The sequence below is a fragment of the Sarcophilus harrisii genome, chromosome 5, assembly GCF_902635505.1.
Source record: "Sarcophilus harrisii chromosome 5, mSarHar1.11, whole genome shotgun sequence".
In the NCBI taxonomy this organism is placed as follows: domain Eukaryota; kingdom Metazoa; phylum Chordata; class Mammalia; order Dasyuromorphia; family Dasyuridae; genus Sarcophilus; species Sarcophilus harrisii.
The window spans coordinates 52,142,255-52,158,381 of NC_045430.1; the positions used below are offsets into that span (position 1 = coordinate 52,142,255).

The 16,127-nt window shown below is 32.8% G+C and overlaps 1 protein-coding gene across 14 annotated transcripts in view; it reads right to left on the minus strand.

Annotated features, from left to right (window-relative positions):
• NAV3 (neuron navigator 3) overlaps positions 1 to 16,127 on the minus strand; it is a 1,064,916-nt gene that overhangs the window by 282,193 nt on the left and 766,596 nt on the right. For all 14 annotated transcript variants that reach the window (XM_031938355.1, XM_031938352.1, XM_031938354.1 and 11 more), the window contains one exon: positions 9,646 to 9,829. In XM_031938355.1, the coding sequence (XP_031794215.1) occupies positions 9,646 to 9,829 (184 nt within the window). The remainder of the gene's footprint in view (positions 1 to 9,645; positions 9,830 to 16,127) is intronic.

The window sequence follows — 16,127 nt, forward strand, 5'->3', positions numbered from 1 at the left end:
GTTATTTCCTGAAATCAATTTATCAAAAAGCATTTATTCAGGCATGGTCTGAGGTATTTCAAATACAAAGACAAAAATTTTAAAAATACATTTAAATAAAATTACTTTTTATCAAGAGTGATATACTGAGGGGAGTGGATCCAAGATGGCAGATAAGGCACACGCAACTTTCTGAGCTTCTCTCATACCCTCACTACTAATCATTAAATTCAGCTTCAAAAATAGAGCTTGACTGGTAAAATTCATGAATATTGGGAGTGCAACAATTTACCAGCTAAAGATAATCTGGAAGATCACCAAAAAAGGTTTGTCCTGCGCTGCAGGAGCAGACCAGCTCAAGCAGGGAGATAGGAGAGGCTAGCATATGGAGCAGACAGGGCAGGGGTGATCTCTGTGGCTGGAAAATTTACAGGGAGGACTCTACCACAGTTTGACTGCTCTGCTTTTGTTGTAAAGCAAAAGACCAGCATAGAAATTAAAGCCAAAGGTACTCTAAAAAACACCAGAACCTAACATGATCTGGCTATACCCACCCAGCACTGAAAGTGACACAGCACAGACCATAGCACAGCTGTGCAGCTCCATTCTGCAGCACAGGGTTTTTGCCTGGGGCAGTCACAAATCTGCATAATGGGAGGGTGCAGCCCAGGGCAGCCTCTAATCTGCACAGTGGGGGTCTTGGCATGGGACAATAGAACTTATGCAGCAACTGTGCTCCCCAGGGAGAGACACTTCTGTGCTTTGGGGGGCTATTTGTGAGGCAACTACTAATAGCCACAGCAGACTTTTATCTGGGGTAGTGACACATTTGCTGTTTAGACTCTAGCCCCAGGGCAGTCACTAATCTGCACAGCAGGGCTCTTCCCAGGGCACTTCCACAGTTCGCTGTGCTACCCAGACTTGAATCATTTCCTTTGTAGAGCTTTCTCCAGAGCACTTCTGCAGCTCAGCTACTCTTTGCAGCCCATTGACAGGATAGCTACTGTCCGTATACTTATCCCTGCTCTGCAGAGGAAGCTGGTAACCTCCTTGCCCTGAAGGCAGGTTTTCAACCCCAGGAGACTAATACCAGATAATGTCCAGACAAAACCCCAAAGGCATATGTAACCTGGTCCCCATCAGACAAGACTCTCCTAGAAAAAACTATAAAAAATCTTAGAAGAGAGCTAGAAGACAAATGGGGAAAGGAAAGAGAAGCTATGCAAGAGAGTAACAACTTCCTGAAATGTGAATTGGAAATGGTAAAGAACTCCCAGGAAGTGCAGGGAAACAAAATTTGTAAATTGGAAAAGGTAAAGAACTCCCAGGAAAGTAGGATTTATGAATTGGAAAAGATAAAGAACTGCCAAGAAAATAGGATTTGTGAACGGGAAAGAGAAAGAACTCCCCAAAAAGTAGGATTTGTGAAGTGGAAAAAGAAAATAACTCAGTAAAAAAAAAAAATAGTGAAATGGGAAAAATTCCATAGAGCAAAACAACTCATTTAAAAATTCAGTTGGACATATACAAAAAGAAGTAAAAAAAGCTAATTGTTAGAATCCTTACAAGGTGTTAAGTCACTAGAGTTGATAGAAACAATGCTTATGTAATTGGGGATTCAACCAGGAGTTAAAATGCAATCTTTTATTGTCTCTTCCAAAATAGCCTGGTAAGCTTTCCTTGGTTCTGAGAGATCTTCTCGTTAATACTTTGGCTCTTCCAGCTTCAGCTTCAGACTCCAGCTCCCTCTGAATCTTGGTTCTACTCATCAACTGACTTGACTTCTGGCTTTCAATCTCTTTAAATGAATTCCTCAACTTGTGTATATCCACAAGTCTCCTCCTCTTCCTGGAGGCTTCTAGCTTATATAAGCTCGCTAAAGGTGTGACCTGTAATGTGTAAACTCTCTTAAAAGTGTGAGCTCTAATGTGTAAACTCTTCCAAAGGTGTGAACTCCAAAAATGTGAACCAATTAAAAAAGCATTGTTTCTATCAACTCTAGTGACTTAGCACCTTGTAAGGATTCTAATAGCTAATGAAAAAAAAACTCATTAAAAATCAGAACTGAACAAATAGAAATAAATGATTCATTGAGACATCAAGAATCAGTCAAGCAAACCCAAAAAAACCTGAAAAAATTAGAAAAAAATGTTCAATATCTACTTGGAAAAACAACAGACCTGGAAAATAGATCTAGGAGAGATAATCTGAAGATTATTGGACTTCCTGAAAATTGTGATGAAAAAAAGAGCTTAGATACTATTTTATAGGAAATCATCAAAGAAAACTGCTCAGATGTAATAGAATCAGAAGGTAAAATAGGCATTGAAAGAAAATTCATTGCCCACCTTCTGAAAAAAATCCTAAAATTAAAATTCCAAGGAATACCGTGGCTAAATTTCAGAACTATTAGACTAAGGAAAAAATATTATAAGTAGCCAGAAAAAAACAATTCAAATACCAAGATGCCACAATAAGGATCACTCAATATCTAGCTGCTTCCACATTAAAAGATTGAAGGGCCTGGAATCTAATATTCTGAAAGGCAAAAGAACTTGGAATGCAGCCAATAATAAACTACCCAGCTAAGCTGAGCATTTTCTTCCAGGGAAGAAGATGGATATTTAATGAAACAAATGAATTCCATTTGTTTCTACGGAAAAAAACAGAACTAAACAAAAAATTTGATCTCCAACCATAGGACTCAAGAGAAGCAGAAAAAGGTAAAAAGAACCCTTGAGAACTGTATTTCTGCTGTGGATATACATAAAGAGTACCTGTACAATTTGATTTTACTGATATAACATAAAAAAGGGAAGTAGAAATGGAAAAAGGATAATGTCAGAAAAAGAGAAAAGGGGAAACAAAAAGAGGGAAACTACATCCCATGAAGAGGCAAAGGAAAACTATCATATCTGAGGGTATTTAGAGAGGGAGAGGAACATTGTATGAATTTTACTCTGATCAGGGTTGGCTCAAAGAGAAAATAATTGACATATTTGGTTTCAGAGAAACTTTTTCCATCTCACTAAAAAGTGGGAGAGAAAAAGGGAAAAGGAAAAGAATAATAAGGGAAGGTATAAGAAAGGGAAGGGATTCAAAGGGGGTGGAAGGGATCCTAAAGAGGGAGAACTGCATAATTGGTACCCATAAGTTTAATACTGGGAAAGAGGGTTGGGGGAGTAAGAAAAAGAAAAGCATAATCTGGGGATAATAAGATGGCAGGAAATGCAGAATTAGTAATTTTAACTGCAAATGTGAATGAGCTGAACTCTCCCATAAAGTGGAGGCAGATAGCAGACTGGATCAAAAGTCACAATCCTACAATATGTTGTTTACAGGGAACACATTTAAAGAAAGGAGATACATAGAGAGTAAAAGTAAAAGGCTGGAGCAGAATCTATTATGCTTCAGGTGAAATAAAAAAAGCAGGGGTAGCAATCCTTATCTCAGATCAAGCAAAAGCAAAAATTAATCCAATTAAAAGAGATAAGGAAGGAAACTATATCTTGCTAAAGGGCAGTATAGAAAATGAAGCAATATCAATACTAAACATATATGCCCCAAGTAATATAGCATCTAATTTCCTAAAGGAGAAGTTAAGAGAGTTTCAAGAAGAAATAGCCAGCAAAACTATAATAGTGGGAGATCTCAACCTTGCACTCTCAGAATTAGATAAATCAAAGCACAAAACAAATAAGAAAGAAATTAAAGAGGTAAATAGAATATTAGAAAAATTAGGTATGATAGATCTTTAGAAAAACTGAATGGTGACAGAAAGGAGTACACTTTATTCTTAGCAGTTCATGGAACCTATACAAAAATTGACCATATATTAGGACATAAAGACCTCAAATCTAAATGCAGTAAGGCAGAAATAGTAAATGCTTTCTTTTCAGATCACAATGAAATATAAACTACATTCAACAAAAAGGGGTAAATAGACCAAAAAGTAATTGGAAACTAAATAATCTCATCTTAAAGAATGATTTGGTGAAACAGCAAATTATGCACAAAATTAATAATTTCACTCAAGATAATGACAAAAATGAGACATCATACCAAAATTTGTGGGATGTAGCCAAAGTGGTAATAAGGGGGAATTTTATATCTTTAGAGGCTTACTGGAATAAAATAAAGAGAAGATTAATGAATTGGGCTTGCCACTTAAAAAGCTAGAAAAAGACCAAATTAAAAACCCCCAATCAAATACTAAACTTGAAATTCTAAAATTAAAAGGAGAAATTAATACTATTGAAAGTAAAAAAAAAAAAAAACTATTGAATTAATAAATAAAACTGAGTTGTTTTTCTGAAAAAATCAATAAAATAGATAAACCCTTGGTAAATCTGATTAGAAAAAGGAAAGAGGAAAATGAAATTGTTAGTTTTAAAAATGAAAAGTGAGAACTTTCCACCAATGAAGAGGAAATTAGAGCAATAATAAGGAGTTACTTTGCCCAACTTTAACCAATAAATTTGATAACCTAAGTAAAATGGATGACTCCCTCCAAAAATATAGGCTTCCCAGATTAAAAGAGGAGGAAGTAAATTTTGCTTAAATAGTCCCATTTCAGAAAAAGAAATAGAACAAGATATTAATCAACTCCCTAAGAAAAAATCCTCAAGACCACATGGATTTATGTGTGAATTCTATCAACCAATTAAAAAACAATTAGTCCCAATGCTATATAAACTATTTGACAAAATAAGGAATTGAATGAGTCCTACCAAATTCCTTTTATGATGCAGATATAGTATTGATGCCTAAACCAGTTAATCTTAAATAAGATATTAGCAAAAAGACTACAGTAAATCACCCCCAGGATAATACACCATGATCAAGTAGGATTTGTATCAGGAATGCAGGGCTGATTCAATATTAGGAAAACTAGTAGTATAATTGACCATATTAATATCCAAATTAACAAAAACCATATGACCATCTCAATAGATGCAGAAAAAGTATTTGATAAAATCCAACATCCATTCCTATTAAAAACACTTGAGAGTATAAGAATAAATGGACTTTTACTTAAAATAATCAGTATCATCTATTTAAAACCATCAGTAAGCATTATATGTAATGGGGATAACCTGGAACCATTCCCAATAAGATCAGAAATGAAACAAGGTTGCTCAAAATCTTCATTACTATTGAATATTGTATTAGAAATGCTACCTTTGGCAACGAGAGTTGAGAAAGAGATTAAAGGAATTAGAGTAGGTAATGAGGAAACTAAATTATCACTCTTTGCTGATGATATGATGGTATATTCAGAGAACCCCAGAGATTCTACTAAAAAGCTATTACAAATAATCCACACCTTTAGCAAAGTTACAGGAAACAAAATAAGCCCACATAAGTCATCAGCATTCTTATATATCACTAACAAAATCCAATAATTAGAGTTACAAAGAGAAATTCCATTTAAAGTAGCTACCAGTAATATAAAATATTTATGAATCTATCTGCCAAGGGAAAATCAGAAACTATATGATCAAAACTGCAAAATACTTTCCACACAAATTAAGTCAGATCTAACCAATTGGAAAAATATTAAATGCTCTTGGATAGAGTGAGCAAATATAATAAATTTCATAATACTACCTAAACTAATCCATTTATTTAGTGCTATATCAATCAGACTCCCAAAAAACTATTTTAATGACCTAGAAAAAATAACAACAAAGTTCACAGGGAAAAACAAAAGTTTATTTACTAATGAAACTAATGAAAAAAAAAAATCAAATGAAAGCTGCACCAGATCTAAAATTATATTATGAAGCAGTGGTTACCAAAATCATTTGGTATTGGCTAAGAAATAGACTAGTTGATCAGTAGAATAGGAAAGGATAAAACAGTCAGTAACTTTAATAATCTAGTGTTTGACAAACCTAAAGACCCAGCTTTTGGGATTCACTGTTTGACAAAAAATACTGGGAAAATTGGAAATTAGTATGGCAGAAACTAGGCATGGACCCACACTTAACATTATACACCAAGATAAGGTCAAAATGGGTTTGTGACCTAGGCATAAAGAATGAGATTATAAATAAATTAGGAGAACATAGGATAGTTTACCTCTCAGATCTGTGGAAATAGAAAATTTTGATTATGTCAAATTGAAAAGTTTTTGTACAAACAAAATTAATGCAGACAAGATTAGAAGAGAAGCAATAAACTGGGAAAACATTTTTTACATTCAAAGGTTCTGATAAAGGCCTCATTTCCAAAATATATAAAGAATTAACTCTAATTTATAAGAAATGAAGCCATTCTCCAATTGATAAATGGTCAAAGGATATGAATAGACAAATTTCAGATAAAGAAATTGAAACTATTTCCAGTCATATGAAAAGGTGCTCCAAATCATTATTGAACAGAGAAATGCAAATTAAGACAACTCTGAGATACTACTACACACCTGTCAGATTGGCTAGAATGACAGAAAAATAATGCAGAATGCTGGAGGGGAAGTGGGAAAACTGGGACACTGATACATTGTTGGTGAAATTGTGAATACATCCAACCATTCTGGAGAGCAATTTGGAACCATGCTCAAAAGATTATCAAACTGTGCACACCCTTTGATCCAGCAATATTACTACTGGTTTATATCCCAAAGAGATTTTAAAGAAGGGAAAGGAACCTGTACATGCAAGAATGTTTGTGGCAGCCCTCTTTGTAGTGTCCAGAAACTGGAAACTGAGTGGATGCCCATCAATTGAAGAATGGTTGTGTAAATTGTGGTATATGAATATTATGGAATATTATTGTTTTGTAAGAAATGACCAGCAGGATGATTTCAGAAAGGCCTGGAGGGACTTACATGAACTGATGCTGAGTGAAATAAGCAGGACCAGGAGATCATTATACACTTCAAGATGATGATAAATTCTGATGGACATGGCCCTCTTCAACAATCAGATGAACGAAATCAGTTCCAATAGAGCAGTAATCAATTGAACCAGCTACACCTAGCAAAAGAACCCTGAGAGATACCTTTGAACCACTACCTAAAATTCCCAATTCCTCTATTTTTGTCTGCCCATATTTTTGATTTCCTTCACAGATTAATTGTACATTATTTCAAAGTCCGATTCTTTTTGTACAGCAAAATAACTGTATGGACATGTATACATATATTGTATTTAACTTATACTTTAACATATTTAACATCATGCATTTGTCAACCAGCCATATGGGGGAGGAGGTGGGGGGGAATGAGGGGAAAAATAGGAACAAAATATTTTGCAATTGTCAATGCTGAAAAATTACCCATGCATATATCTTGTAAATAAAAAGCTATAGTAATACTACTACTAATAATAAAAGAGTGATGAACTTGCCCAAACATAAACTTACTCTATATTCCAAAGCAAATTGTTTGCAGGATACAAAGTCTTTCTTAGGGTCAAGCAAGGCCTAGATCAGGCACTACTTCTAATACTAAAGGTTGTGTGATTCTGGCAAACTACTCCCTAACTAGAATAGAAAGTCCCTACCACTCTTGAGTCAAAAATGTCTAGCTCTTATATTTCAATATCTCTCCTGATCAGCTATCAGCTTGCTTTATCTCCAGTGATACCAGTTTCTCTGATATTGCTTGATCAAATATACCATTCCCCAGAGTCCAGAGCTGTGCCTTTGAATGGAATGTTCTCCTTTCTCATTCCCTGAACTTTCTTGAAGTGCCAACTTACATCTCACCTTCTACCAGAAGCTTGCCCTGATTCCTTTTAATTATCATACTTTCTTCTTTTCGTGATTTCCAACTTATCCTACATATTGTTTCTTTCAAAATAATTGTTTTTACATTGGCCCATTAATCTGTGAGATCCTTGAAGTCTGCGAGTTTCTTTTGTCTTTCTTTTTATTTTTGTGCTGAGATGCCCAATATATGGAATGCACTTAATAAATTTTCATTTCTTAACTGATATGCACATATATATATAAATGTACACATAATACATATATATAATATGGAACGTATGAAAATATCTTTAATGTCAATAAGAATTAGACATTCCCCAAAGAAATAAGCTATCACTACACTGGCAATATGAAGTCAAAAACTGGGATTCACATTTATTCAAGAAACAAATAATATTTATTTATGAAAGGCTAAAAGTTATGTAAAGCATGATTAATGAAATCTTTTGACAATTATTTAAACCTACTTACATTCTAAAAAACTTAATCCCTTTATTTTTGTATGCCATTATTATTATTATTATTAGTCACCATGTCAACTTCCTGTTCATTTCAATGGCTTAAAAAGAACTCTAGGAAATCTTTTTCACCAGTGATGTTTACTTTTATATTGTAAGTTAGAATATGAAAACCCAAAAGAGGAAAGAGAAGTGAATGACTTTCCCCCCCACCTCTGGCTAGAGTTTTCCTTCTATTCTTTATTTAGCCCAAAGAACTCACAGAGCAGAAAATGTCTTCATCACAAATTTGATGAGTATAATTCTTATTTGATTCTGCAACAATCTACTATAAGGTTTTAACAATCTCCTCCCTTTCCACACAATTGCATTTAGAAGGGATGAAGGATAATATTCATCATATAACTTGTAATGTTTTAGCAGTACACCCTCAATATTTTTACAACTAATAATAAAGGGGAGTGTAATGTGCAGGTAAATAAGATCTGAACACAATTTGAAGCCTTAGAATGATTTTTTACATTTAGTAGATGAATAGCCAGACAGAGCCTCTGAATTAGATGACATTTGAAACAAAATTTCTGTTGATACTAATAGGTCAATAATTGAAAATAAGAATGACAAAAAATAGTACAAGAATTTTATAAATACTATTTAGTTAAATAGAAAGTTATTTCTAAAATATCTAAGGCAAAATGAAACTTTTCAGATTTCCAGATTTAAGATTACTGTGTGTATGTTTGTGTATGTGTGTTGTTAGCGGAGATTTTCTTTAAGTGAGGCAGGTCAGGAGGCAAGTCATAGGCAGCTTTTAGGAAGGAAGTGTCATAATTATACTTTGTTTTGAATGGGAGAAAAGATCCTATCAGGAAGGAGAAGGGAAAAATCGGGTGTTTGAAAGCATCTTATCCTCTGTGACCATGCACAAACAACATGTTTACTTACATGGAAGGAATTAAACACACAGAGAGAAGGAATTAAACACACACACACACACACACACACACACACACAAAACAAAGATAAAGTAGCCAATTATTTGTTTTGCTGACTAGATTTTTAAAATAACATCAGTATCTCATCAATTAAAACAGTCAAAAAAGAGTAAATAGGTCCAAAATGAAGGAAAATGTGATGGTTTAAATTCATCAACATAATTCAAGAATGAAAAGGGTACATAAAATATATTTCTGTCATGTCTCTTGTAGTAAACACATTTAATACACATTATTATTGTAGGGAGAAAAGGGGAGGGATCACAGAAAGGAAGAGGTGCACCACTTGTCCAAAATGTTTTTACCCACAAGTGTGGATTAAATAAATAAGTTACAAAAACACAAGATTACCAATTAGAAGACACACAATAAACAAATCAAGCTTGACTCTTTAAAGTTCATTCCATAGGATTGTCAAAACATACCTTTGATTTATTATTATTTTTTCTGATCAAAATCAGCTAGAATCTTCCCCTTTTCCCCTGCATCCAACTTACCTGGACTGCATATCTTGTTGAGTTTTGGACTGGCCAACTTCAGCTGGTGGTGATGGATGACTAACGTGTTGCTGGAGTTCTACTACAGATTGATAGTACTGTTGTTGATGGTGCTGCTGCTGTTTATACCGAGATAAACTAAAAAACAACCCTAAAATGGCTTTCAAATTTCCATTTCTTATTTCTGTTAAAAAAAAAAAAAGAAAGGAAAATATAAATACCATAATTTAATTTAATTTGGTATTACTGCTGCTATTATTATTATTATTATTATTATTACACATGCACAGAAAATACTAATTAAATTTTAGATATCATAATTTATAAGTCTGGAGAGAAAACCTGACCTTTTCAAATAGTGATAGGGTTGGGAGAATAGATTCAAAAACTATTCAAAAGAGAATTGTTTCTGCTCACTCAGAGACTCTCATTTCTCTTTAAGTAACACAAAAGCTTAGTGGCTTCTTTTTAAAATATGTGTTTCAATATATTACCTCAGTCACATTTCTACAGATCTGGAAATGGTTCTTACTATCAAGTATGTAAAGAAATCATCCCTGTATTTTATAGTTGCTAACAACGGGTCTGGAGTTTATTTTTTTATTTACTTAATTTATGAATAAAACAAGAATTACTATAACATAGTATAATAAAAATGATTGCATATGAAACTCCAAATCTATGATGTATAATTTACTATTGCTTTTAAATATAATAAAGTTTTCATGTTAATTTCTTTGTTTTTCTTGCCCACCCCACAGATGGCTATTATTAAATGCAAATAGATTTGTGTATATAAATACATATGTAAAAATATTCTATACATAATTCTATTTATCAGTTCTTTCTCTGGACTTAACCCATCAACAGAATTTCTAGCATGAGAGGTTCCTTTTCTTGGCCATTGCTATCAGTTTTTTTGTATATGTACAAATTAATGAGATTTTCCTAAATATAAGGGCACAACATACAGGAGACTGAGATTTCGATTTAGTCTTTCTAAATGAAAGTTATAGGTCAATTTCCATTTTAATGACTTCATTTGGGGGTAATGACTTTCTATTTTTTTTTGTCATTATCCTAATTGCCTACCCCAGTATCTGACAATTAGCAGGTGATAAATGAATACTTTGTTCCCCAAAATTTATTCCCTCAAATAAATCCTTTATTCCCCATTATTTTGTCTCCTATACAAAACTTTCAAAGTCTAATATTTCATAGTTGTGGGTACCTGCCTTGCTGACAAAGACCAGTCCTTGATATATTGTCATCAAGAGTTTTTTTGGCCCAAAGATTCATTACCTAGTGGCAATTTTCCTTTGAAATATACATGCCTTATCTTTTTATTGAATATAAGTAATTTGAGGGTGGAGATTATTTCACTTTTTCTTTGTATGTTGTTGATATTCATTTGTTTTCACTTATGTTTGATTTCATTTATGGTTTACATAACAAAGAATCTGCAGTGCATTGTCATTTCCTTCTCTAGTTCATTTTACAGATGAGGAAACTGAGGCAAACAGTGTTAAGTGATTTAACCAGGGTCACATAGCTAGTAAATGGCTGAGGCAGAAGATATAAGAAATGTCTTCTCAGGAAGAGAAGTCTTCTTGACTCCAAGCCTGGCATTCTATCCAGTTTACCAAATACCTGCCTCTTTCCTTTGAAAACCCAGCATCTATCCCAGTGCTTCATATATAGATGCTTGAGGTAGTTCATTGATTAAGTTAATATAGAACTTAGTAATATTTCCCAGAGCTTATTTCTTGCTTATATTGACTTTTAGAACTTAGAATCACTACCAATGCATGATGAGATATCAGAGGACACTTATTATCATTATTTCCCTTAGATATATGATTAAACATTTTTTAAATGGAACAGCTGCTGCCAGCATTTGAAAGTTACATTTGAGTTTTATTCATTTATTTCTGTATTACTATAATAAATGAGGATATGCATGTCAGTAAAAATCTGCAGCTGACCTTTATTATAGTAGTTATATTTTAAATTGATTAGGGAAAAACAAATAAGCAGAATAGAGAAAAAAAACCCTAGGAGATCTGTAGTAATATTTTTAATATGGCTTAGAAGAAGCAATAAAATAAATTACCCTGTGATATCAAAGCTTTCTGTTTGACTTTGTATTCTGATTTCATTAACAAAGTGCTTTGTCTGCTGCCTTTTGGCTTTTGATGTCACCTCTGCTTCTCAGTGGAATTGCTGCCATAACATAAACCCCTGAAAGGTTATTTTTCTTTCAACCTCTCCCCAGTGTAAAACAAAACACAAGTGACAACATTACACTGAGTTTAGGCTTTTAAAGGTTTTAATAAACTCTTGAAATACTACTATGATTTCTTGTTTGAAAATAAAGTTTTACTAAATCAACAAATATTTATTAGATATCAGCTATATCCAGGGCATTATGCTCAGTGATGAGAATGAAAGAGATATAATCCCTGCCTTCATGAAGACTGCACTTTAGAAAGAAAGGGGCAAAATGGTTATAGAGAAGAAAAAATAACCTTAAAGAAAAGAAGGAAACAAACAAGGATTAATGTCTATAAATATGTCAAAAACTGTTTTGAGTATTTTCAAATATTGTCTCAATTGATCCTCACTACAAGCCTGGATGTTTGATTATTATCTTCATCTTTCAGTTTCTATAACTGAGGGAATTATTAACTATGTGGTTTGCCCAAAGATAATACAATTAGTAATAATCAGATTTAATTTGAACTCACCTTCCTGACTTCAGAGCCCAATCCTCTATTCATCATATGATATATTTTAAATAACATTGTCCCTCTTATTTCTAATTTATCTAGAATATAGCCTGTCTATACATAGTTATTTTCATGTTACCTTCAACTAAAAATTGTGAGCTCTTAGAGGGAAGGAATTGTCTTTTTACTTTATTTTTCTCCCTACCACTTAGGAAAATTCCTGGCACATAGCAAGTACTATATAGTACTTACATATTTAACATTTTTAGTGACTGACAGATTATTCCAGAAACTAGATGAAGGAGGGATAAAAAGGGGAAGACAACAAAAGTAGTGATCAATAGAAGGATATTACAATAATCAAGATAAGAACAAATGAGAGCCTGAATCAGCAGAATTGCAATATAATATGAAAGAAGAGACAGATGTAAGAGAAATTAAAAGGAAATTTGCAGGAACAAAGAGGGAAAAAAGGGCTAAAGGCTGCTGGGTATGAGTATGTCCACCCCCTGATAATGACCACTTAAGTGATCTTAGATAACTTATTTCATCTGCCAGTGCCTCATGTTCCTGAAATTATGAGTCTGGACTAGATGACTACTGAGATCTCTTCCACCTTTAAATATACAAGCTTTTTGCTGAATTTGCACAGATTATTAAGTAAAAAGTGATGTCATGCCCAAAGGTAGAGAAGTTGAAAGGGGAAAAGTAAATGTCTTATATGGGAGAAGCTAAAGAGTTCAGTTTTACTCACAGAAAAAAAAAAAAAAAAACATAGTACACTGGAAAGAGTTCTTTCCTTGCGGTAAGATAACTAGAATTTAAAATCTAGCTTTCCCACTGTAGTTCAATTAATATATGCTAAGATGAATGTATATATATATATATATATATTATATATATATATATATATATATCTGAGTGTGTGTGTATGTATGTATATATATTATAATATATATATTATAATTATATATATATATATAATATATATACATACATACACACACACTCAGATAGTCATATGTAGACACATATACATGTGTTTGAGTCTAATCTACATATATGAACATACCCACATGAGTATACATATATATCTATATATATGCATTGCATATATACTATAGACACAAACATATATTGTCAGCCATGACATGCTGTTGACTAATATTAGAGTTAATTGTCTTCTAAAATCTAGAGATCTTTTTCATATAAATTATCTACTTATGCAATCTGCTATTATGAAATTCACTTTTTGTATTTTTTATTTTAATCTATTTTAGTTTATTTTGTCAGACATTTCCCAATTATATGAAAATTGATATATATTTTTTAATTTTGAGTTCCCAGTTCTATCCCTTTCTTCAGCCTTTCCCCATTCCTTAAGAACGCAATCACTATTATTATAGTGTATTATATTTCTGAAGTCATGGAAAAATAAATCATATTGGCCTTGTCGCAAAAGAAAATACACATTACAAAACAACAAAATAATATAACAAAAAATTATGCTTCAATTTGTATTCAGTTTATTAGATCTCTCCTTGGGAGCAGTTGGTAATTTTCATCACAGATGTTTTGTAATTGTATTGGATCACTGTTTTCATCACAATAGCTAAGTCTTTCACAACTGATCATCCTTGCAATATTGGTGTTATTGTATACAATGTATTCCTGGTTCTGCTAATTTCATTTTGCATCATTTCATGTAAGTCTTCCCAGATTTTTGCAACTCACTTTTTAAAACCTCTGCTTAAGTTCAAGTTTAAATGAAAGCATTTCTGCATGTCCTTAAAATATATTCTAAAATACTTTCAAACTTTATTCCAAATCAAAACTTGCATTATCATTCCTCTCTTTCAAAATCTTAAGTAGTGACCTTTTATATATTAAGTAAAAATAATACTCCATTGACTTCCATGAAAGATTCTCCATAAGCTGATGCTACTCTGCTTCCTTCAAGTCTTATCTAACATTTATTTGCTCCCTTTCTTGGACTCAGAGAGTATTCTCTATTTCATTAAGCAGCTGTGTGATAGCTGCCAGAGTAAATAGAGAACTGAAAATGAATTCAATAAGCTCTTGGTTTAAATTCAGTCTCAAACAGTTGTATGACCCAGCTTAAGTCACTTAATCTCTGTCTCAATTTCCTCATCTATAAAATGAGAATAATATTAATATCTATTAGTATCTACCTGCCAGGGTGGTTGTGAGGAGCAATTAGTGCAGAGTCTGGCACATAGCAAACATTTAATGGATGCTAACTCTTGGTATTCAAGCAATCAATAAGCATTTAATAAGTATATAAAAATATATCCATCCCTTTTCCCAAAGAAATTAACATTATACACACAGTTAGATGCTGTAATATATAGAATATATTTTCTTTTATTACATATTTTATTATATAATGTTATATTTTTATATGCAATATATGTCTTGTTGTCCTTCAGTTCTTTCAGTAATGCCTGACTTTTTGTATTTTGGGTTTTCATGGCAAAGATACTAGGATGGTTTGTCATATCCCTCTCCAGTTCATTTTACAAATAAAGAATAAAGGCAAACAAATTAAGTGACTTATCTAGGGACAAACAGCTAAGAAATTCTGAAGCCAGATTTCAACTCAGGTGTTTCTGACTCCAGGCCATTGTCCAACCTAGCAGCCTAAAATATGTGTATGTATCTATACATTTACATAAATATACTTTATATTATGTCATATATTAATAGGACATATGTAATATGTTATAGACTCCTATATATGATTTGTGCATACCATAATATGTGCCTCATATTTCAGACTTTCTTGTCCCTGTTTTGTACATACATAAACATTTTAAAGTTTGCATTTCAATATAAAAAACATGAGAAAATTGATTGAGAAGTCAGTGGAACAGGCTAATGTACAAGTAGTTAAGAAATGAAAAAAAAAAGTAGTTAAGAACTGGAACAGGCTAATGCACAAGTAGTTAAGAACTGGAAAAGTTTCATGGAGAAGGTGATATTTGAGCTAAAATGGGAAGGAAATTAGGAATTCCCATAGGTGAAGTGAAGAGGGAACACATCTCAGAAATTGGGGAAAATCTGTGCAGAAAAAGAAATTTTAGAGAAGTATTGGTCACCCTGGAGACTCAGATGGGCTGGCTAAACTTAAAGGATGGAGCATCCAGGAAAATTATATATTATGGGTGCTATATATTGTGTTTAAGGAACAGAAAGAAAGTGAATGTTCATCGTATACTGCCCATTCTTTCTGATGCCCTTGCTTTTGTTGAAATCTTTTTTGCTTTGTCTTTTATGTCCTTCCTCTATTTACTTACCTAGTAAATTAATTCAAACAGAAATGAAACTTCCACAAAGGTTTCCCTAATCCTCTTGTCAGGGTGAACTTCCTTCTTGGATCCCCCAAATCTGTCACTTTGTATTATTCTAATAAACTTAGAATGATGGGGAGCCCTCTTGTTACAGATTATTCACCCTAATAGTGTCTGCCAGGGGCAGAAAGAGCAATAGATAAATTCAGTTTTACAGCTGTCATCATTGTTGTAATAGTGTTTATCATTACATGTAATGGCTCTATCTACATGTTGTAGAAAGCATAGATTATTAAATTCTTACGAGTCATTAGCAATATGGTGCAATCAATGAATCCCTTCTCAAAACAGCGTTTCTAAGTGCATAAAATGAGATTGATAGAATTATAAGGTAAACTAATTATAATGAAATGAATTTATTAAAATATTCTTTTCACAAAAA